This window comes from Podarcis muralis, chromosome 4 (genome assembly GCF_964188315.1).
Source record: "Podarcis muralis chromosome 4, rPodMur119.hap1.1, whole genome shotgun sequence".
In the NCBI taxonomy this organism is placed as follows: domain Eukaryota; kingdom Metazoa; phylum Chordata; class Lepidosauria; order Squamata; family Lacertidae; genus Podarcis; species Podarcis muralis.
This window is the reverse complement of record NC_135658.1, coordinates 78,771,268-78,796,076: the sequence shown is the minus strand read 5'-3', so window position 1 is coordinate 78,796,076 and position 24,809 is coordinate 78,771,268. Positions and strand designations below refer to the sequence as shown.

At 44.7% G+C, this 24,809-nt stretch overlaps 1 protein-coding gene and 1 long non-coding RNA gene across 4 annotated transcripts in view; one reads left to right on the top strand and one right to left on the bottom strand.

Moving 5' to 3' along the window:
• Window positions 1-24,809, bottom strand: part of SH3RF3 (SH3 domain containing ring finger 3) — a 214,209-nt gene that overhangs the window by 6,765 nt on the left and 182,635 nt on the right. For all 3 annotated transcript variants that reach the window (XM_028728005.2, XM_077927639.1, XM_077927638.1), the window contains 2 exons: window positions 22,136-22,470; window positions 5,108-5,445 (listed from right to left, as the gene is read on the bottom strand). In XM_028728005.2, the coding sequence (XP_028583838.2) occupies window positions 5,108-5,445; window positions 22,136-22,470 (673 nt within the window). The remainder of the gene's footprint in view (window positions 1-5,107; window positions 5,446-22,135; window positions 22,471-24,809) is intronic.
• Window positions 12,476-24,742, top strand: LOC114596433 (uncharacterized). Its single transcript, XR_013392667.1, has 3 exons — window positions 12,476-13,302; window positions 16,379-16,523; window positions 22,167-24,742. It is a non-coding gene; the product is annotated as an uncharacterized LOC114596433 (long non-coding RNA).

Here is a 24,809-nt window from a genome sequence, read left to right as displayed (position 1 = left end):
AAAGTCACTAGGCTGCAGAATGCTTCACCAGCCTCTGGGGTGGTAGCAGAAAAGGGACAGGGAGGCACGTCCCTCCTTCAGCAGCCTGCTGCATTTTACTTATTTAGCATTTACGTTTATTATTGCCCCATAACATAGCTATCTGGATGCAGCTCAGAGACCATCTTCGCTCCAGCAGCCTGCTTGGTTTCTTGCTCACAGCCCTGCATAGAATTCCTGGCCATCTGTAGCTGCCAGGCAAATACACAAGCTGATTTAATGAGAGAGTATCTCTGTACCTTGCTTTTCAGCTAAGAGGATATATTTAAAAAGTCACTGGCTTCTTTTGTTTATTATACTTGTATTTATCTGTTCCTTTAGCGGAGTGGCTGCCAGCATCTGATCATGGATCAGATGCATGATCCTTCCCTAACAGTGTAACATCATCGGTTAAGCATAGGAGGGGTCACCATAACACTGTTGAGCATCATATTGTATCTGAAATGCCTGGAGAAAAGCTGTGTATTTTGACATGATTGCACAACTGTGTAGAATATAGCGCTCATGAGTCGGGACGTAAGGAGGCAGTTGTCTTGTATTTGTTGCAAGCAGCCCTGTTTCTGTTCTGCTGCAGTTCACTTTCTGCTGAAAACGTTATTTGTCATGCTGTCTGCTGTGGTGCAATTGACACAAATTACATTTTTATTAAATTATTCCACCCCATTCATTTCATTGTGAAGGGAACTATGCAAATGGGGAACACACACACACACACACACACACACACACACACACACACACTTACATATAATTTGTGGATAACAACAGTGAATACCAGTTGTATTCACTGGATTGATTTCTGTTCTGGACACGGGAGGTATAAGCAACCATTGGCAATTGCTGCTCTCGTTTCCATTTTTGACAGAATTCTCCAACATCCCTGCTCATGAGCGATCCAAAATAAGCTGGTCATCTTTCCCCCTCACCAGTAAATCAGGTTGTCACTTCCTCCGGGTGTGCCAATGCAAGTAATAGGGTTTGAAATGTGGACTACTGGCTAGCTATGGAGAAAGTCTATCATACTGCCATGGGCAGTTCTGCTACACTTTGTGAAGCACTGCCAATCTCAGCCATTATGCAAATGAATGTTCACATTATTTTAGACATGCTGCTTCAGTGCTGACTAATTACATTATTCAATTAGAGTAATTTTAGCTAAAATGATCCCAGGTTTCAAATCTTGAAACTGTGTATGGATGTGCATAATGGAATACGCAAAATAGGGGAGAGTTCATTGGACCTCATCTTCCTGGTGAATGGAAATGCAACATTTTATTTTACTTCAAACTGTTCAAATTTAGGTGCATCGTAGTGGCAGAAGCATTCCGCATCTGCTCAAACTGTCCAATTGCAATTCAAAGCAGATGTGGAAAACCAGAGCTCATAACACAATAAAATGGTGTCTCCCCCACCCTAATTTACAAATGGCAAAATTCTAAAGGGCTACATAGTATCTAAAGGGATACTATGTGTACATAGGCGGGACACAGGTGGCGCTGTGGGTTAAACCACAGTCTAGGACTTGCCGATCAGAAGGTCGGCGGTTCAAATCCCCGCGACGGGGTGAGCTCCCATTGCTCTGTCCCTGCTCCTGCCAACCTAGCAGTTGGAAAGCACGTCAAAAATGCAAGTAGATAAATAGGTACTGCTCCAGCGGGAAGGTAAACGGCGTTTCCGTGCGCTGCTCTGGTTTGCCGGAAGTGGCTTAGTCCTGCTGGCCACATGACCTGGAAGCTGTACGCCGGCTCCCTCAGCCAATAAAGTGAGATGAGCGCCGCAACCCCAGAGTCGGCCACAACTGGACCTAATGGTCAGGGGTCCCTTTACCTTTACCTTACGTGTACATAGGCACATAGGGATTTGCTATCTGCCAAAACATTTTCACATATTTGAATTTTTTTGCAAAATATAACACAAATGCTGGGTCTTGGGTCTCCTGCTCCATTGATCAGCCAGACCAGGCAAATTCAGCGTTATAAGGACCAGGAATATTAAGCACATAACAGCACTTCCTAGGCATTTCTCGACAGCTCTCGCAGAGATGAAACTGGATTATCTCAGTTGTGCTGATTACAGCGGTTATATGTTTAGGCAAACAGCACTGGAAGGAAGCAGGTGTTAAGAAAATAGAATTGGAATAAATGCAGGCTAGAATGTGCTACAGTGAAGGAAAATCCGAGCCATTCCCTCCCGGGGCTTCATTATCTGATTAGTTTCATACACAATACCTTACAAAATGCACAACCGGCTCTGGATTCCACTCCAGGCTGCAAACAATTAATCAGTGTGATTAATTCCTCTACCTTTTATTGCAATTAAAATTTAGCCCATTAATAGGTAGGAATGACAACAAGCAACGACCCCCAAGGCTTGGGAAGCCCCACAAAATGCACTGCAGTAATTAACAATTGTTTCCCTTCTTGCAATGAGTGTTAGGTAGCTTCTTGCAATGGCTAGTTCAGGCATGGCCAAACTTGGCCCTCCAGCTGTTTTGGGACTACAGTTCCCATCATCCCTGACCACTGGTCCTGTTAGCTAGGGATGATGGGAGTTGTAGTCCCAAAACATCTGGAGGGCCGAGTTTGCCTATGCCTGAACTAAGTAGTGGGGGGTACTCAGATGGAGAGGCACAAAATGCGGGGCTCAGGGTACAAAACAAGTAAAAAAATTAGCATCAGTTTGGAGGGCATTCCAATTTCGGGGGTTCACATTTAATAAAGCTGTGCCTGCTGTGTTTTATTGCCTAACTCTCCCGTATTTTATATATTTGTGGTTGTCAAGCCACAAGTGCTGCATAAAATATGAATCTGTTCATCTGAACCCACCCATGCACTTTACTTCATCTATAGAACTGAACAAATTATGTATACAGTAAAATACAAACAAGCAAACATGTTGAGTGCGGAGATGAAAAAGTCAGTGTGTTGCCAGATGTGAAATGCAGCTTCATACATGTATTTTATTTTATTTTAAAAATTGTACTACTGAGCACTTGGGTGTCTTAATGAGCACAAATGGATGTGGAATGAACTTCCAGACAAGAGTTTAATGTAGCTGCTCCAATGATCCAGGGCTAGGCATTATCCTTCCTCGTGTGCAAAGGTAATTAATATTCCTCATTTATAGGCATAAAGAACCATATGATCAGTTAAGGGGTGCAGATAAACCAGTGATATGGAAGTTAATTCATAAATCAATTAGAAAACCTTGCCTGCTGAGTATAATTAAGCTTATTTCAATTAGAGGTTATTCTCGGATTTAAGACTCTGGGAATCAAAAGGCCTGAAAATCAGGATCTGAATTCTCAGCTCCTACAATTAGCACTATCTGTAATGTTTTAAGAGGCCCATCTGTACAACTCTATTTGCAGCTTATTGTGCAAACAATGAGAACACAGGCTGGCCTTCTGGCTCTGTGCATTTTCCATTCCACAGCTTCACAATCCTGCCCTTGCTTAACTTCCATTCTTGGGGCTAAGAACGTAGCAGGATTTTTATCATGCCTGGTTAGAAGAAAAAATGCAAATTAATAGTAAGGCTAAATTTTCTGGGTTTTGGTGGAAATACAACCGTTGGCGTCATGGAGCAGGCTTCAATGCTTCCAAGTCTGGGAATGTTCCTACTGACTTGTCCTACCAGTAGCCAAATAAAGCAGTCTTGCTACTAAATCTGCTAGCCCTCGTGCCCAGACATTCTGATGTGAATTATGACACACACAGAGAACCAATTTTTTTGTAATATGGAAACAATTCTTATTTCCCACATATGCTTGGTTATTCAGAAGTCTGCTATAGGGTGGGGGTTTTTTTCATGATCTCTGAGGGTTAAAAACTGAGTCTTTGCACTTAATAATGTGCATGCTTTTTAAAAATGCTAATAGCAGCCCTGGGAGTGGCTGATTGGAACCACAGCAGGCAGGGAGTTAATGAAGTTATTGAATTTATTACTTGCTTCCCATAATAGAATGTCCCAATGTGGTGTACAAGTATAAAATACAGTGATGCAATAAAAATATTGGTAAAGGTAAAGGGACCCCTGACCATTAGGTCGAGTCGCGGATGACTCTGGGGTTGCGGCGCTCAACTCGCTTTACTGGCCGAGGGAGCCGGCGTACAGCTTCTGGGTCATGTGACCAGCATGGCTAAGCCGCTTCTGGAGAACCAGAGCAGCGCACAGAAACGCCGTTTACCTTCCCGCCAGAGCGGTATCTATTTATCTACTTGCATTTTGACGTGCTTTCGAACTGCTAGGTTGGAAGGAGCAGGAACTGAGCAACGGGAGCTCACCCCATCACGGGGATTCGAACTGCCGACCTTCTGATTGGCAAGTCCTAGGCTCTGTGGTTTAACCCACAGCGCCACCCGCGTCCTTAAATAAGATGGCTAGAGTCTAGCAAAAGAATGTAGTGGAGAGAATGATGTGCATTGTACAGCCCTTCTTTGGATCCTGATCATGGCTGGAATTCCATCACGAGTCAGGACCAGAGAGACTTGCAACTAAATATTCAGCTGTGTCCCAAATATGGCCAGCATGACTAAGCTGCTTCTGGCGAACCAGAGCAGCGCACGGAAACGCCGTTTACCTTCCCGCCGGAGCGGTACCTATTTATCTACTTGCATTTTTGACGTGCTTTCCAACTGCTAGGTTGGCAGGAGCAGGGACCGAGCAACGGGAACTCACCCCGTCACAGGGATTTGAACCGCCGACCTTCTGATTGGCAAGCCCTTGGCTCTGTGGTTTAGACCACAGCGCCACCCATGTCCCTAATAAAAATATACAAAAATATTAAAAACAAGGGGCACCTCAATGGGGAGAGAATTCCGTTAGGGGTTTTTAAGCAGAGGCTGGATGGCCAACTCAGGGATGCTGTTGCAGCAGGTGTCCTGTGTTGGAAGGTGGTTTGGGCTAGATCACCTTTGAGGTCTCTGCCAACTCCATGATCTAGTTAGCTGATCTTCCCAGTTCATAGGAACCTTGCAATGAAATGAAAATGTTTCTGTACAAAATACTCTGCCTAGGAGGGCAGCTAACCCAAAATACAAGTAAATACACTTAATTGGGTGACATACCTTTCTCGAGACAATGGCTTAGGTTCTGGACGGATGGCAGCCATTGAAGGCGGAAGCTGCCTTATGGGAGAAGGAATAGGGAAATTCAAATCCAAAGAGCCTGTCTTTCTGTGCAGTGGCTCCATCTCCATTGCTCCTTGCATTTCACTTTCAATTGGGCATGAGCCTGCCCTCCCGTGGCTAGAGAGAGAGGATAGTTCAGGCCCCACAGCCCCCTGTAGCATCCCTTCCATCACTGCCAGAGGGTCATGTGTTGGGGACATGGACGGAGGAGAGCGGGATTTCTTTTTTGTGGATGCTCCTGCCAGAAGCTTCAGCAGACCACTTTTCTTTTCTTTCTGCATAGGAATCAAACAGAAGATTACAACTTAGATGTTTCAATTACAGGTTTTTAGATGAATGCCAGCCATTTTGTACGCACAGGGAAGTGTGCGTTGTTTACAACTTATCTTTACCAAGAGAAGTTTTGTGTTGTAAAAGGTGAGGCACAGTGGAAGGTATATTGAACTTCTGTTGTGACAAACATGATTGACTCATCCCGAAAGGGAAAAGTCAGCCTCTAAACAGCTGGAATTTGAAAAGGCAGTGTTATTTGATTCTACTCCTGGAGGAAACAGAGCAGTGTTTTGTCATTTCACGCTGGCAAATAAATTCTCGAGGACCTCAGTATGACAATAAATTGCTTCCTTCCTTTTGGCTGATTTGATTAAATCCCAGTGTTGGAGACCTTTGTGTTATCAGGACAAGAAATCAACATGGGCTGCACACATGGCTTACATTTAAAGCACGTGACTTTCACCAAAGAGTTCTGGGAACTGCGGTTTGTTAAAGGTGCCAGACTTGATGCTCTCTGAGGAATGACCTGCAGTTCCCACGATTCTTTGGAGGAAGTCATGTTCTTTAATGTGTGGTGTGTACATAGCCATGTTCTTGTAAGGCATAATGCTCTCTCGTCAGATTCTCTAAGCTGCAGCTAGCCTGAATTTTACATAGATGTTTATTTCATGTCTTCTCGCCCTTCCTCTAAGAGTTCAGGGTGTGCATATTCCACTCCCCTCCATTCTATCCTCAAATCAAGCATATGAGGTCCTTCAGGTGCACCCAAGCCCTTAGGTAAGATGTCAGGGTCATGAGGACAGCTCTGCCCTATCCCATGTGCTGCTACTGCCCCAAACCTTTCGGTCAGGGCAGCTAATCGGTCTCTGAATGGGCTTTCTTTCAATTGCCATCATTAGAACCAGCGGCACCAGCTGCCACTTGCGGTTTTGCAACTAAAGCTTTTCTGTAGGATCAATATTTCTGCAAGCGGAATGTTGCTGCATGTGCAAAGTCGTTAGGCACTGAGTGGGTTAATGATATAAATAGATAAATGAATGGAACTTTTGCTGGGGAGGAGGGGGAAATACAGCAGCATCTTAATACTCCAACAAAAGCAGCTGCCATGTAACTGAACAGAGTTTTTTGGGGGGTAAATGGTAAATTGCTTCCTTGGGGTTCAGTGCACAACAGTGTTTGGAAAAAGAATACTGATGAAGAAAGTTCCTGTTTTGTACTGTGCTCGTAATACCATTTTTTGATGTGCATGTCTAAATCCATGCACTTGGATGATGGCAGGAAAACGGTAACACAGAGCTGAGCTTTATTCTTTCATTAATTGGGTTGAGGTTTTAAAGCAAATTTTACAGGCATAAGTGAAGGAAAACTAAGGTATCTTATTAGTACATACAGGTAATGCCCATTCCTCCCATCCTAATTCAGATTACCATTTAAATCAACCCCAAAAAGGGGAAAGAAAGGTGAAAAAGAGAGAGAGGTGGGGCAGGTAAGGACAATTCTGGGGACAGAGGAAGAGAAGTGATGGGAAGAAAGATAGGAGACCATTTAGCATAGCGTTGTCTGCATCAGTGTTCTTCAGCCTTGGGACTACAGACACTGTTGTACTACAACGCCCATCATCCCTGACAATTGCCTAAACTGGCTGTAGATGATGGGAGTTGTAGTCCCACAGCATCTGGGGACTGCATATTGATGAACACTGGTCTGCATTAACCGGCAGCTGCTCTCCAGAGTTCCAGAGATGAGTAATTGAACCTGGAATATTTTGCAAGCATAGCATCTGCTGCTGAGCATGACACTTCAGCTCCACCCCCCCAAAATTATGGGGTGCCTTGGAGCCTAATCTGCAATGATGCAATGCCGTGCTGCTGGCTGCTGACAAAATATCCCCTCTCCCAGGACAAACACCATTAATCGAGGCCAAGAAAGCACCTGGCTTTGCTGAAGTGTTCTGGAAATGTTGAAATAGGTGTACAAGCTGATACAGCAGTTCCCAGCTAGAATCTGAAGTATCATGTTTTGACCAGTCAGGGGACCACCATATCCACAAGCTCTTACCACTCGGTGATACTGAACTTCTCCAGGGGTCAAAATATCCTTACAAATATGCTCCCACATGCCATGGAGCGCTTCCAGATTACTCTTTTTGGGCGGGATAAATGCAGAACCTTGCAAATTCAGGCTGTGCAGTGTCAGATAATTTGGAGCTCTTGTGAAACAAATCCGTTGAACCAAAATAGTGGACTTTTGGTGATGGGGGGAAATGCACTAGAAACTGTGGGATAACATTGGCTTGATTTAGTACCCTCTAATAACTGCACAGACAAATCAGGATGAATGCTCATGAAATGTTCGATGCTATCTAAACTCTCCGCAAGCAAGTCAGGATGAATGCCCATTAAACAGGTTGCCTGGAAGTGACCCAAGTTTATATTAGGAACAAGGATAAAGAACCTACTCTTTCAATTACGATCACCTCTAGGGCATGTTCTCAATGAATGCTTACTACAGAACAAGGGTCAGAACCTCAGACCTTGCGGGGGGTCAGACTATATTTTTTGGGGGGGAAATGAATGAACAAATTCCTATGCCCCACAAATAACCCAGAGATGCAGTTTAAATAAAAGCACACATTCTACTCTTGTAAAAACACGCTGATTCCCGGACCGTCTGTGGGCTGGATTTAGAAGGCAATTGGGCCGGATCTGGCCCCCGGGCCTTAGTTTGCCTAACCATGCTATAGAAGAATAACAAGGGAGCATTTCCCCCTTTCATAAATGATTTTGTGACGCCATCTTGAGAAAATGGTGTGGACCATGTACCCCCACTTTCTAAATGCCATTAGAACATTTGCGCAAAAAAAAAAAAGGCATTGCAGAAGTTGTGAAGATGTTGAAAGAGATTTTTTAAACAGAAAGATGATGCAGATCAATTTAGTGTGATAAGGCTTCCAGCCTTTTAAGAACACACCCCTACGGATAGCTTTCATCCCACGCACGGTTTTCAAGCAGGCACAAGGACGTGTTTTCAAAAGAGTTCGCGCAACCATGTAATCAATTTTTACATTAATTAGGAAGTCTGTGTGAAACACTGCTGCCGTTTTTAAAGGCTGAGTGTGATGTATTCAATGCTGAAGACATTCTGAGGTGTGTTAAGCTAACTTGAAATTTCTTGAGAAACTAATGAAACTTTAAAAGGCAGTCGAGGAAACAGAAAAAGAAAGAATGTGTTTTAAGCAAACAGAAAAGGCTATCACAAGTGAGCTTCAACCCTTCTTCAATAAATAAGGTTTTCTAGCTAACTTGTATGAAATGAACACTGCGTTAGAATATTGACTAGTATTCTCAAGTTCTCACATTTTCTTTATGGAGAAAAAGAAGCCACTGGGATTTAAACACCCACACACACAGAAAGGAATTTTTTTGCTAATGTGCTGAATATTCTGGAAATCTAATGAAATATTCAATGACGAAATGCAGCTTGCAGCTTGATAATACTTTTATTTTACACTTACATTAGCTCAACTTCCTGGCTTTTACCAGAGGCAGGTTTTCTTTTTTAAAAACAAAACAGATAAACCCACGCAGCTTTACATTCTTTAATCTCCTTAAGTGACAGAAACTTGATATGTGTAATTCTAAAGAAAAAAAGAAACAGCTAAGATCTAGATTTTTGTAGGTGGTCTTCATTTTAAAAAACTCACTTGGCTAATGCAATAGCAGCAAGCATTTTCTCCCCCTCAAGTTCCTCACATAACCAACTCTCACAAATTCACAAAGCTTCAGGCTACACTCTTCTTGGGTAGTCAGCACCAAAATTCCCTTTAACTATCGCCCTCAACTATATTATAGTGAGCATGAAGTGTGTCTGGCTTTGCTGAAAAAGTAAATGAAACAAGGTTTTCTGAGTTACTCCAGAGAGATTTATAAGTAAGCTAACTGCTGGAAGATCACTGAAAAGCCAGACAATTTGTCACTACTGCCACCATTTTTCAAACCAGTATGTAACAGAAATATTTGCACAACAGTTGCACAACAAAAGCGGGCTCTGTCCACTTGAGAGGACGCTTCAGTCAATCCTGGCTCTCAGATGAATATACACATCTTTTCAAGCCCATTTGTCACATAGCTTTTCAGTGTAATGTGTGAATGTAATCAGGAGTAAACAGAGAACTGTGAGCTCTACCACAATTTCTACTTAGTTTTTGAATTAATGCATCTTGCCAGATCTGCTAGCTGTCCTCTTCAGCAAGGGAGAATAAAGGAGGGTGAGAAGGGATGAGCACAAGGCAAGATCTGCCTCTCCAGATTCGTCTTTTCTCATAGAGCTCTGATTCATTTGGGAAACTGAGGCCTTCTCCAGCCCAGTCCCTGTTTCTTGACAGGAATACAACAACATGACTACCTTTGAATGTGACTTGGAAACTATAATAAATTCAGAACACATCTGCTAAACTGGTAACTGGGAGTGGCTGCCAGGACCACAGAACATTGGTCCTAAAAGATCTACATTGGCTCCCACTATATTTCTGAGCACCATTCCAAGTGTTGACCTTTAAAACCTTTGGCCCTGTGTACCTGAAGGAGCGTCTCTGCCCCCATTGTTCAGCCCAGGCACTGAATTCCAGCTCCAAGGGCCTTCTGGCAGTTCCCTCACTGTGAGAAGTGAAATTACAGGGAACCAGACAGAAGGCATTTTCGGCAGTTGCCCTGCGGAATGCCCTCCCAGCAGATGTCAAAGAGTTAAACAGCTATATAATTTTTTGTAGACATCTGAAGGCAGCTCTTGTTTTGGGAAGCTTTTAATGTTTGATGCTGTATTTGTGTTGGAAGCCACCCAGAGTGGCTGAGGCAATTCAATCAGATGGGCGGGGTATAAGAAATAAATTATTATTATTATGATACTATGGGGCTCTCATTTTGATATCAAGGTGCTGAGTGGTGTGGCAAATGACCTGGGGCTTAAATGCTTGATGGGAGCTCCTCTCTCTGTCTGCACAGGCCCTATAATCTGCAGAAGGAGATTACATGGTGGCTTGGGACAGGGTCTTCTTTGTGGTAGTTGCAGAGTTGTTATGAGGATAAAATGGAAAGTGGGGAACCATGTAGGCCACCTTGAGTCTCCTGGAGGAAAGGTGAGCTATAAATGTAATCATAAATTAAGAAGAGAAAAATGATGTTTGTCTTACAGCAAGGCCAAGAGGCTTGATAAAATAATTAACACATGTTGTACATAAATTTCAGGGACCAGCACTCCTTGCTCTAACCCAGGAGGCAAGTCTGTGATCTATGTTCATCACTAATCTAGGCCACATTTCTGCACTGATGATGACGCTTAAAGTGGCATACATCGTCACAACGACCCTGTGAGGGTTAGGCTAAGAGACAGTGACTAGCCCAAACAATGAGCTTTGTGGCTAAGTGGGGATTTGAACCCAACACTCTATAACCACTGTACCAGACCGGCTCACACCGATTTAAGTGTGTCCACACAGAATGTGGTCCAAATGTACATGCAGTGAAATAGATGTGTGTACGTAATTGTTACACAGAATGATCTATATTCAGATCACATGCTTCTTCCGACCTAGAAGTGCTTTCTACGTAGGAATTGTGTAACATGCCAATTGGCCTTAAACAACAGCAAACTCAACCCCCAAATATTTTTGCTTCACACTTTTTAAGCTTCGTTTTTTGAATGTGCTGGACTACTTTAGGTGGAAACTGGGGAAATTTCAGTGTGATCACTTAGGAGGAACCTTCTGAACATTTACTTTCTGAGAGTTGCTTGGCAGTTGATTCAAAGTGGCGTGTGGATTCTCAGTATTTAAAAACACCGCTGAACAAGGTAAATGTTTAAGAGAAGTCCTTTTTTGAACAACACCATATTGCGTTTCTAAAAGAGCTGAAACCAACAAAGGGGAGAAATCTGCTTTGTTATAGAATCTGAAGCAAACTATGCTTTGACAGCTGGGGTTAATGCGTTTGGCTGGGTTAATTGCCAGCCTGAGAAATATTCATTAGCTGAGTGCCAGCTTTCTGTCCTTATGCTCTAATGCAGAGTAAGGAAAGGGTGGGGAAGATGCTAAATATGAGCTAGATACTCTAAGATAAGTGTTTTATTATCAGATACCTCCATGACTACGAACAAAAGAGACAGCTCTATGCACAACCCAAGTGGGAGCATTGGTGTTAAGGTCAAGCGTTTCAAACTATATGGATTGTTGAAGCATTATCAGGATCAGTTATAGAGGCCTGGAGGGGCTGCATGTGGTGGTTCCTTATTCTTATCTAGTGGGCTTCTCTCTGCCCCACTTTGGCAAGGTTTTCATCTTGTTCCCTATAAAAATGCACCCTCGGAGGAGTTTGAATGAACCTTCAGAGTGTACCCAACCAGCCCTCAACTTTCGCTAGTTCTTGGACCTGCCTTGTATGCAACATAAAGTACACCCAATGTAGTGCAGACCAGAAAATATGTCTGGCAGTAATCAGAGGTATGCAGTACCGGCACTTTCCCCCCACTCCCCAATGTTGGAGATGGCCCAACTTTCAGCCCTGTCCTGCAGGCAACTTACGCCAACCCACACACTTCTTCCTTAACACACCAAACATGACTTTCCCTATCTATCTATCATCTATCTATCTATCTATCTATCTATCTATCTATCTATCTATCTATCATCTATCCATCTATATCTATCCATCTGTATCTATCTATCCATCTCTATCTATCTATCTATCTATCTATCTATCTATCTATCTATCATCTATCTATCATCTATCTATCATCTATCTATCTATCTATCTATCTATCTATCTATCTATCTATCTATCTATCATCTATCTATCTATCTATCTATCTATCTATCTATCTATCTCTATATGAGTTATATTCAGTGCGGTAGATTGCACCCACAACAGCATACAATATTGAAAGCTGACTTAAAACAATCATTACTAAAACGCAGTGCAAAAACAGATCAAACAAATAATAATAATAACAACAACAACAATAATTTTATGATTTATATCCCGCCCATCTGGCTGGGTTTCCCCATGTTAAATCCAAGCAAAATCAGCCCATAGCAAATACCCTGAAGAAAACCATCAGGGAGGGAACCAGGAACTTTCCCCCGAGGAAGTGCATTCCTCAGTGTGAGTGACACCAAAAAGAAAGCCTGGCTCTGTGCCCTAACTGGAGGGGAAGGTGGGATGCAGAGAGCGGCTTCCCACGCAGATCAGGGAAGTTCATGCAGGACAATTTGTTCCCTAAAGTTTGACCAGGGGCAGCCAAGTCCACATATTGCAGACTACAAGTCCCATAACACCTGGTCATTGCCCTTGCTGCCTGAGGAAGGTAGGATTTGTAGTCTAGACATCTAGAGGGCACACTGTTATCTATCCCTGATTTAAGGCTTCATACAATGTTCACTTCTCCATTTTTTTTTTAAAAAAGATGTACTTTCAGGAAGCCTTGGCAGTCTTTTCAACAAAGGCTGATCCAGAAGAACATAATCAGATTTTATTTTATTTTTGTATAGTGGGGTGCAATCAAATATGGCTTGATATTGCTAACAGGTTTTCTTTTACTTATCAGATTTCCCCCAGAAACTGTAAATCTGGAGTCAATGAGGAAATGAGGAACTTGCCTGCATGAGAAGCATTGGTCAACAACTCTCTGGAAGTATCCTTGGGAACCAAAGAGCAAATACAAGAAAGAGAGAGGATTTTCCAGACACCTGCCAGGCTTCTGACAGACCACATGATCATTTCAGAGCCGAGATGGAGTGGGGGAGGCTGTGGATCATGTGTGCTGGAGACAACATCCTATGTGTTCGGAAAGGAAATCGAACTTCAGCAGTACGTAAGTTCTACTTGAGCCTTTATCATTGCAATTCAAAACTTGGCAGCGTTGCATTTCTATAGTTAGAACAAATTAGAAATGAGAAGAGCCAGTGAGTGCAGCTGCATACTGTTTTGTTATGCTTATTTTAAAATCTTCTGGATTTAAAATCCATATTGTGACTTCCTAAAAGTACTAGTTCCAAAAAAGGGAAGAATTTTAATCAATGTGCTATCCAGCTTGAAACAATTCAAGGTTGTGCATACTATGTACTCATTTTTGTTTTAACCCTTACCAATGTTTACTGACTGACAGCTCAATAGGAAGTTTGCAATGTACTACTGAAGGTACTTGTAGTATGCTTAAAGGTAAAGGTAAAGGGACCCCTGACCATTAGGTCATGTTGCGGCGCTCATCTCGCTTTACTGGCTTCCAGGTCACGTGGCCAGCATGACTAAGCCGCTTCTGGAAAACCAGAGCAGCGCACGGAAACGCCATTTACCTTCCCGCTGGAATGTGCATTCAAACTGCTAGGTTGGCAGGAGCAGGGACTGAGCAGCGGGAGCTCAACCCGTCACGTGGATTTGAACCGCCGACCTTCTGATCGGCAAGCCCTAGGCTCTGTAGTTTAACCCACAGTGCCACCCGCATCCTTTGTAGTCTGCTTACAATTCACAATTGCTGTGCTTTTCTGTTTAAGATGTTGTACGGGAGTGGGAATTTGAACATACTCTAATCACGTTACATAAAAGAGTTGGCCATTGCCAAATATTTTCAGAAATTGAAATTCCTCCCTCCCTAGCAGTTATGTAGAGATAAAAGCACTTCTCTTCTTTTTGAACAAGCTTAGACAAGAGATAGTTGAAATACAGATGTTAACACTTAGTCAACTGTGTCTTCAGAATGATTTGTTCTTCTAATGCACAGACTATGGGTTACTCGATGAGCACAGAAGTCTCTTGATGGAGTGAGCAATTTGGATGACTTTAAAAAAATGTTTTGTGATGAAAGAAATAGTTCAAAATAATTCACATTTTGCTTCAGCAGAAAGGTTCAAGACAAGTGTCTAATCAGATTGTATGTTTCCACTGATTTCATTCTAGCGAATGAAAACAATGCAAAACTGGTTAAGCATACTACTGCTTATTATCAAATAACTTTCTACAGACAACCCTGTTACAGCTTTGAACACTGAGTAAGGAATACTCAGATAGCTGACAACATTCCATTTCATACTGGAATAGGACAGCTAAATTTAAATGTATGGCAGCAGGCACTGCCCATGATTTTTATGCTCTCTAGGGCTGCAGTTTATTTTCTGTATGTTTTTTTTGAAGCCTTGTAAATAAGTCCAGAAAAATGACTAGACCACATGTTGGTTGTTTTTTTACCAGCTTGCAAATAAGCTAGTAGCCTGTGTTTCCATGTTTGCTTCAGCAGAGGGGAAGGTTCCTCCTCCAGAGCCAGCATAGAACTGAAGGATGCTCGCATTTTAGCAGTCCTGCCCCCACTCTCTGTAATTGTCTTCTATCTAGTAGGCAGGAGAAGTGGAGCAGAACTGAGGGGACCGGCTTCTGTTCCTCTGCAGCCAGTGCAGAAAGAAAGCGGGGGGTTGGAGGGGAAATGGAGAGATCCATCTATTGTCTGCATGGTTGCTCTATGAGTAATCTGGATGTTTAAGTATCTTTCCATTTCTCAGTTTTTCACATCAGTTTGTTACTTTTTTAAAAAAAAATCATCATCAGAATTTTAGTGTGAATTTCTTCAAATATAGACATCTTTATTTAACATACAGCATTTCCCCCCTAAAATAATGCAGTTTTGAATATTTTCATCAACATATGTAGTCTCTTGCTCACATTTCACCCTGGTAAAAATGCATGTTTGTATACTACTTCACAGTACAGTTGCATTACAAAATTCAGAGAAGTGTGCATTTTAAAGGCTGGCTGCTTTCTGGTTCACAGATTTCTTCAGGAAGTGCAAATTAAGTAAGTTCAAATGGAATTAAGTAAATGCAAACTGAACTGAATTCCCTCCTGATCCCTACCTATGACTACCAGGCTAACTCAATACCTTAAGGACCGCATCTCCCCATATGAACTGACCCAGACCCTGTGCTTTTCACCCAAGGCCTTTATGTCCTGCCTCCCCAATAACTTTATTTTATAGCTATACAAATGAATAAATATTGTATGGGTGGTGAGAGTTGAACTACCTCCCCGAATCCTGGGAAAAACAACAACCAGTGCACCCATTCTCAATTTTTAAAACATGCTCGTCATCCATACCTTGTTTTTCATACACTGGGCAAGATGCATTATTACTGGTATTTAATATGATCCACCGGAGTAGGGAGATTTTCCCTTCAGCAACTGAACATGTCACATGCATTGCAGATCATTTTTAGCGGCTTACACAATATAAGCCCCTGTACTTCTCCCAGTGGGTGGCGCTGTGGGTTAAACCACAGAGCCTAGGACTTGCTGATCAGAAGGTCGGCGGATCGAATCCCCGTGACGGGGTGAGCTCCCGTTGCTCAGTCCCTGCTCCTGCCAACCTAGCAGTTCGAAAGCACCTCCAGTGGGAAGGTAAATGGCGTTTCCGTGTGCTGCTCTGGTTCGCCAGAAGCGGCTTAGTCATGCTGGCCACATGACCCGGAAGCTGTATGCCGGCTCCCTCAGCCAATAAAGCGAGATGAGCACCGCAACCCCAGAGCGCCGCAACCCCTAATGGTCAGGGGTCCCTTTACCTTTACTTGCTTCTCCTAGTTAGTAACAAGGAGGGTCACTACAGAAGTTGTGACCCAGGCCGAGAGACAGAAAAACGTGCATCAGAAGAGTGACTGAGAGCCAGACGCAGCCTCAGCCTCACATGTATCAAAACAGCTTTAAGGCCATATGGTAATTTGGATCTACATTAAACTTTTTGGACAGATTTCACTGCTAACGTAGAACAAATGATAGTTTCAGATAGTTGGTTTTCAAATAGTTTGGGATACATTCCAGGCATCAAAAAGCAATAAAGATGCACTGCGGCTGATGATAAATTAACGAACTGTTCCCAGAAGCAACAACTTATCTTTCATTTTAGGAGGAGCCACTGTGTCGGATGTTTTTGAGAAGTTTAATCAAAATTCTCATCAGAAACCAAATGAGAGGGTTCTTCAGAAAGAACAACCACCCAGTGTGATTTACTTCATCAGATTAAGCGACTGAGGCCACATCAGTCCATTCATGTAAGTAGTTCTATATGAGATGGCAAAAAGGAGCCACATTATTTACAAGGGAAAGTGGCATAAGAGTAATCAACTCATAAGAAATCATAGGGTATTTTGTAATTATCTTATCAGGCAATATTTAAGTTAGCTGCAAAAGGAAATTCTATCCAGAGACTTTTAACAAATAATAAATCAGCTCAGCTCAGATTGAGTTTATACCGTATTTTTCGGCCCATAGGACGCATCACGGTTTTTTTGGGGGGAAATAAAGAAAAAAAGTTTTATTCCCCCCCCAGGCGCTTGTGGGGCCGGCAGCGGGGAGAAGCGCTCTTCTCCCCGCAGCCCGCCTTGAGATCAGGTCCGGGGACAGCGGGGAGACGCGCTGCGCCTCCCAGCTGTCCCCGGAGCTTGTGGGGCAGGCAGCGGGGAGAAGCACTCTTCTCCCCGCCGCCCGCCTTCAGATCAGGTCCGGGGACAGCAGGAAGACGCGCTGCGCCTCCCAGCTGTTCCCGGAGCTTGTGGGGCAGGCAGCGGGGAGAAGCGCTCTTCTCCCCGCCGCCTGCCTTCAGATCAGGTCCGGGGACAGCAGGAAGACGCGCTGCATCTCCCAGCTGTCCCCGGAGCTTGTGGGGCGGGGAGAAGCGCTCTTCTCCCCGCTGCCCGCCTTCAGATCAGGTCTGGGGACAGCGGGAAGACGCGCTGCGCCTCCCCACTGTCCCCGGAGCTTGCGGGGCTGGCGGCGGGGTGTCCCCGCCGTCAGCCTCCAAACCACTTCGGGAGACAGCGGGATGGCTGCATTCTGCCTCCCTCTGTCCCCCGACCTTGTGGGGCTGGCGCTGGGGCTCTCCTGAAGCCTGGAGAGCGAGAGGGGTCGGTGCGCACCGACCCCTCTCGCTCTCCAGGCTTCAGCGAAAGCCTGCATTCGCCCCATAGGACGCACACACATTTCCCCTTCATTTTTGGAGGGGGAAAAGTGCGTCCTATAGGGCGAAAAATACGGTATGTCGTGGGCTGCAGTTCCATAGACATACAGTACTAAACTCTACTAAAGCAAGCCTTTCCCAACTTGACACCTGCCAGATGTTTCAGACTGTAATTTGGATGGATGGAGGGTTAGTCCATTAACATCTGGAGGGCTACAGGTTTCTCACCCCATGGGCTAGATAAGAAGAGCATTACCTGAAATCAAAGATTTGACAATAAATGAGAAGTTTCAAGAGGGAGCAATGGGACATGAAGAAACTGGGGAGAATTTGGAGGAAACAATGGCAGAAAAGAATAAATATAGGGATAGCTTAAAGGTAAAGGGACCCCTGGCCATTAGGTCCAGTCGTGGCCGACTCTGGGGTTGCGGCGCTCATCTCGCTTTATTGGCCGAGGGAGCCGGCGTATAGCTTCCGGGTCATGTGGCCAGCACAACTAAGCCGCTTCTGGCGAACCAGAGCAGCACATGGAAACGCCGTTTACCTTCCCGCCGGAGCAGTACCTATTTATCTACTTGCACTTTGACGTGCTTTCAAACTGCTAGGTTGGCAGAAGCAGGTACTGAGCAACGGGAGTTCACCCCGTTGCGGGGATTCGAACTGCCGACCTTCTGATAGGCAAGTCCTAGGCTCTGTGGTTTAACCCACAGCGCCACCCGTGTCCTAGGAATGGATAAAAGCATGCAACAAGGGCATAGGTTTTTAGAATGGAAATTGCACCCATCTCCTTCCCAGCGTGGCCTTCCCCATCCAGATGCTTTGGACTACAACTCCCATCATCCCTGAAGGCTGGGGCTGATGGGAGTTGGAGTCCAGCATTATCGGGAGGGTCATAGTTTCCCCAGGCCATTTGCAACCCCTTTCTTCTGTCTTTGAGGGTATTCATTTACTGGTTTACAAAACCCAACCCACCTCTAGTTTGGCCAGGCCCAGTTTCCCAGGTAGCAATGGTTCTGAGTCTCAGAATTGGGAGGGTCAGAAAGAAATTCAGGAAAGCTGAGGCAATATATCAGTAGTGGGCAGGACAAGAGGCAAAAGTGGCTGGAGCAATGAATGTACATTTCACCAATGCTCACTTCACACATCTCTCTCTATCCTGGGAAGCGAGAGGCATTATTAGAGTTCAAGGACATATTCCACTGAGGCAAACACATTAAAGGAGGGTGCAAAACAGGGTGATCAGGTTTTGTACTAGAGGGTTGGAGGGCCACATTTTACCCCAGAAACAGGTTCTTCACTCCTGGTGTATGGTAAAGAATATTTGCTTAGTGCAACCCCTACTAAAGGTAAAAAACCCCCACAGATAGTGAAGCCAAATCCTGTTCATAGGTATACGAGCATGAGGTCATATAACTCAAATGTGTACTAAGTCCACGTGAGCAGTGAAACTTTAGCCAACTTGGAGAATCTTTCCACTTAAAATCAGGCTAAAGGTAAAGGGACCCCTGACCGTTAGGTCCAGTCGTGACCGACTCTGGGGTTGCGGTGCTCATCTCGCTTTATTGGTTGAGGTACAGCTTCCAGGTCATGTGGCCAGCATGACTAAGCTGCTTCTGGCAAACCAGAGCAGCGCACAGAAATGCTGTTTACCTTCCTGCTGGAGCAGTACCTATTTATCTACTTGCACTTTGCCGTGCTTTCAAACTGCTAGGTTGGCAGGAGCCTGCTTCCCGGAGCGTCCAGCGCCCTGAAAGCAGAGCGCCCGGCGCTTCGGGAACACACCCGCAGGGCTGTCTAGACTGCGGATAGCAGCCTGATTCCCGGAGCGTCGGGCGCCCTGAAAGCAGAGCGCCCCTTGCGCCGGACAGACATCCGCAGTGTGGGGAGCCCTGCAGGAGTTCCCCGCAGGGCTCCCCACGCTGCGGATAGCAGCCTGCCCCCAGGCGGGCGGGACGGCCTGAAGCAGAGCGCCCCTTGCGCCGGACAGACATCCGCAGTGTGGGGAGCCCTGCAGGAGTTCCCCGCAGGGCTCCCCACGCTGCGGATAGCAGCCTGCCCCCAGGCGGGCGGGACGGCCTGAAGCAGAGCGCCCCTTGCGCCGGACAGACATCCGCAGTGTGGGGAGCCCTGCAGGAGTTCCCTGCAGGGCTCCCCACACTGCGGATAGCAGCCTGCCGCCCGGCGGGCAGGGCGCCCTGAAGCAGAGCGCCCCTCGCGCCGGGCAGACATCGGCCAGCCCCACAAGCTCGAGGGACAGCAGGGAGGTGCAGCGCCGTCATCCCGCTGTTCCTTGACCTGGTTCGGTTTCCCCGACCTGCTTTTGGGGGGGAAATAAAGGGGGAAAAAAAATTCCTTTATTTCCCCCCCAAAAAACTAGGTGCGTCCTATGGGATGAAAAATACGGTAAATCGAAACTTTCTTCTGTTATAGGGCTTTTGGGCTATCATGCTATCACAGTTAATCCAAAAATGGAACAGACGAACAGATTTTTAGAAACGCATGGCAGAATTATATACATATATTGGTCTCATGGAATTTAGCAGGATATCATTGCTGTGTCTCTTTAACTATTCAGCGTGATGTATCTGAACTGTGTTGCACATTAATTAAACTGAGAGGGGGAGTGGTGGGACAGATAGAAAGAGGTTTTATGCACATTCCGTGCCAGAATAAAGCACAGGATACCTCTACCTTTCAGTCTCAATCTAACGCCTTACAGATGCAAATTAAGGTTCCCGGTCAGCAACTAGTTTGCTTGGGGGCCACTTGGAGAAAAGCACCTCTCCTTTAAGTGTTCTGTTCTCAAGTTCAGTTACCAAAGGCACCACTTTCTCAGCATCTCATTTGAACATAGGCAAATTTGCCCAGGAGCTGCTGTTGTGTGTTGCATGGAAAGGCCACAGAAGTTCAAGACATAAGAAAAAAGCGCGCAGTCTTTAGCTTTAGCAACCAACTATGGAACTCACCAATCAATAGATGTCTTTCAGCACACACACAACACACAGCTCAATAAGATCCACAAATCAGGAGAAGAGGCTAGGTCTCGTCCTGTAGAAGATCTGCAGTAGGTGGTATACTTCTAGGTAGAGTGTAATCAGTTGGCTCTGCAACTGGCTTCGAGTGGGCAAGACTTCATCACTGATATTTGAGGATTATTAGCAACGCATAAATTCTGAATGAAAGCAAAACTCTGTATTTGTTAAGGGCTTAACAGGCCGAGCCTGTTTAAAGCAGCTTGGCACTAGCAACACATTTAAATGTGTTGACATGGAACAATTGCTCTCAGGGCGGAATCCTAAAAACCTGCACCTACAATGTATCAGTGGCAGATTGCACCTAGTCATATTTAATCCCATCCCCAAAACCTGGTTTCACTGAAGCATGGCAAGGCAATTTTCTGAAGGAGATGTTTACAGTGAGGTTAAAAAACAGCCTCAGCCATTTACAAGTCAGTGTTGTATTGTGCCTCTGACTCCAAGCCCCAAGGCCTGAACCTTCATCTTATAACATCTTGTATGTAACTAGGCAAGCAGTTTCCTGCAAACTTGGCCATATGGTGATGGAACCTGCGGCACTTCTCTGGTGTCTTTCTGTGCTGTTTCCGATGTGGAGGATTTAGACAAAAGAGCATGCCAAGTGCAGCAGATGGGGACCTCACACGCAGCTGGGCACTTAACCCATCGCCATTCCGAAAGTGAATCAATGAAACAAGTGTGCAAACAGCTTTAGGCTATAGGTGCTTAGCGTTAAGAACTGCTTGTACTAATTCACACATGACCTTGCAGACTGGAAGGGCTCTCCCTTTTCAACCACTGAAAAAAGGTCAAGAAGACTTTTGGATGGGCTGCCATTTTCTCCACAAAGAGATTCTGGCAAGGGAAGCTCATTACCCAGAAACAGTCTGAAAGTTAACAGAAGTAAGATAATACAATCCTATGTGTAAGGAAAGGTGCCATTTTGACAAGAGTGACAAAGGACAAGAGGATAGATTTAATTGATGATAACTCCCCTGCCACTGAGGGACGCGGGTGGCGTTGTGGGTTAAACCACAGAGCCTAGGGCTTGCCGATCAGAAGGTCGGCGGTTCGAATCCCTGCGACGGGGTGAGCTCCCGTTGCTCAGTCCCTGCTCCTGCCAACCTAGCAGTTCAAAAGCATGTCAAAGTGCAAGTAGAGAAATAGGTACCGCTCCGGCAGGAAGGTAAATGGTGTTTCCGTGCGCTGCTCTGATTCGCCAGAAGCGACTTAGTCATGCTGGCTACATGACCCGGAAGCTGTACGCCGGCTCCCTCGGCCAATAAAGCAAGATGAGTGCTGCAACCCCAGAGTCGGCCAGGGGTCCCTTTACCTTTACCCCTGCCACTAACATCTTACTCTTAGACTGGTGTCCCATCCTGGTTATCAATCATATCTATAGGTAAAGGTAAAGGTACCCCTGCCCGTACGGGCCAGTCGTGTCCGACTCTAGGGTTGTGCGCCCATCTCAGTTAAGAGGCCGGGGGCCAGCGCTGTCCGGAGACACTTCCGGGTCACGTGGCCAGCGTGACGAAGCTGCTCTGGTGAGCCAGCACCAGCGCAGCACACCAGCGCGGCACACGTCCCGCTAATCATATCTATAAGCACCAGCAATTCTGGATCATACAGTGGGCCCTGTATTTACAATTGTTAAGAAGGGCATCTTCCCTGCTATACCAGAGCTGTCTGTTACCTTTTCGTTTTTCCTCTCTTCTGCTTTGCAGGCTGTGTTGGTTGGGCTGCAAGTTGCCAGGCTACTGATGGGCCCGTTTCCTGCTTCTCCATTCAGGTTGACTGCAGTGACGTTGGGAGGAGTAATTGCTGCCGCCGCCGACGTGAGGGGAATCATGGGCCTGGCACACTGTGCTCCGGGGATGATGTGCACAGGGGAGTGGTGGATGTGTTGCGGAGAAACCACAGAGTGTGGCCTGACCACAGTGCTTGGGAGGCGGGATGGGGAGTTCTGGGTTCTTAGTGGTGAGACTGTAGCTGTGGGCCGGTCCTGTGCCTGCACAGAAGGGTGGACAACTGGAAAGAAAAAGAGAGAAGGGAACAGTAAGGAAATAACTTGACTGGCACTAAACATGGTCAAAAACAGGAAGGGCCATATAGTACAGTCGTACCTTGGAAGTCAAACGGAATCCGTTCCAGAAGTCCGTTCGACTTCCTTTTTTTAATATATAGATATATAATTTTTTTATTAGTTTTTTAACATATCATTTTCAACAGTGATTAAACATACTTTTACATCTTATTAAATTTTTTTGACTTCCATCAATCCTGTCTGAAAATTTTCCAATCTAACTCTCAGTATGCATTTCTTATCTTCCCTATTACATTTCAAACTCATAACCAATATCTTTATCTTTTTCTACTTTGTAACACTTCGTATATTTCTCCTTACAAAACTTCTTGTAGTCCAGTCCGTTCGACTTCCAAAACATTCGCAAACCAAAGCATGGCTTCTGATTGGCTGCAGGAAGCTCTTGCAGCCAATCAGAAGCCGTGGAAGCCCCGTCGGATGTTCGGGTTCCAAAGAACATTCGCGACACTCACTTCCAGGTTTGTGGCATTTGGGAGCCAAAACATCCTGACTGTAGTCACTTTTAAAGGTTGTAAAGTGGTCTGGATCATGCCAACATTCCAAACCTGTCCAGTGTGTGGATTGACACGTATTAAAGCACTGGAAGAAATTGTACTGAAAATAATTCCTAATGTGGTGCATATCGTATTAAAAAAAAACAACTGTTGCAAGGCCACCGACTCATCTCAGAAGCATATTTTATTCCAGACAAATACTTTTAGGATCAAAGCAAAAAAATGAAAAAAAGGATATCACATTTAAAATCACACAGATTTACTTGCATTTGAATATACGAAGCTACCTAATTATTAAGGTCAGATTACCCATCCACCTACCTGTGTATTTTCTGCACTTATTGGCCACAGGTCTCTAAGTCTTTCCACTACTTGCTATTATATTATTATACTATACTATAATCTGAACCTTTTAACTGGAGATGCCAGGGATTGAATTTGGGACGTTCTGCATGAAAAGCAGCTGCTCTACTACTGAGCTGAGGTCCCTAGCATTGTATCTTGCCATTATAGATATTATTGGGCAGAGGCAGCTTTTAGGGTAGCGCGACCAGTTCTGATCGCACCAGGGTGCGACAAAGCAATGCAAGAAGGGGGCGTCTAGAGTCCCACAGGGCACTGCTGAAATTTGGGGGGCCAAAGTCTGCCACTGCATTGGGGAGTAGCTTTAAAAACCATACTGAAGATTCTTCTCCCGGTATTTACCCTTCATACAAACAGAACTATCAACCACAACAAGTTGTTTATTGCAAGGGAGTAACAAGCTATCTCAGAATACCAAGGATAAAGGGGTTATATACCCAGTTGAGTACTCAACATCAAATCCTACATCACTGTCCAAGCAATACCGCTTCTAATATTCAACCGTGCAATCATATGTTTGTGTAGCTACTCAGAAACAAGCCCCACTATGTTCAATGGGGCGCAGGTAACTGTGCATAACCAGGAAGCCACCATGGTGCCCTCCAGATGTTATGGACTCCAACTCCCAAAGGTCAATGATAATGAGAATTGTAGCCTGCAATGTCTGGAGAGCACCATCCCAGGTACAGAAGATGGGAACCAAAGAGCAACATCAAAATATGATGCAGCACCTCATCCTTACTTTTCTAAGGAATTAAGTTATTTTCTCACTCTTCTGCTTCTCTGAGAAATAGCACAGCTTATATCAATTTTTTATTCGTTCTGTTCAGAACAAGATCTCTGTAGTCTACTAATTTCCCTGAAAATTCAGAGATAGCACAAGCTGCTCGACCTGGCATTGAGGCGGTCATTTAACCTCCCAAATCTACACTCTGGCACCGTTGCCAGGTGTTGAGTGTTGCTGCTTTTAAATTAAAAAAATTCTCGGGACAAATTAGATAGCTCTGCAGGATGAGAAAGCAATCTGTCAGCCTCAGGAAGTATTTCTGAAATGGCTCTGAATTGCCACAGGGATACATAATTAACTGTTTTTTTAAATTTACTATGCATTATAGTCAATGTTAAAAGCAGAATGAATCTGTACGCAGGTAATTATTATTTGAATCAAGAAAGCCATCTGGGAAAAGGATACATTGCGGAATGCATGTATTCTGTTTACATTTTATTTTCAATAAAAGGTAGCTGTATTCCAAGACCTCAGATTTATCGCTCGTGTTTGCCTTGCATAATAAAGACATTTCATCTTTCAGAGCCTAATAAAATGTTTTTAAAATGTTAAGTCATGCACTGCTTGTCAAGTGGATTTAGAAGCATTAACCTTCTCAGCATGCAGAGTGTTTTATGCT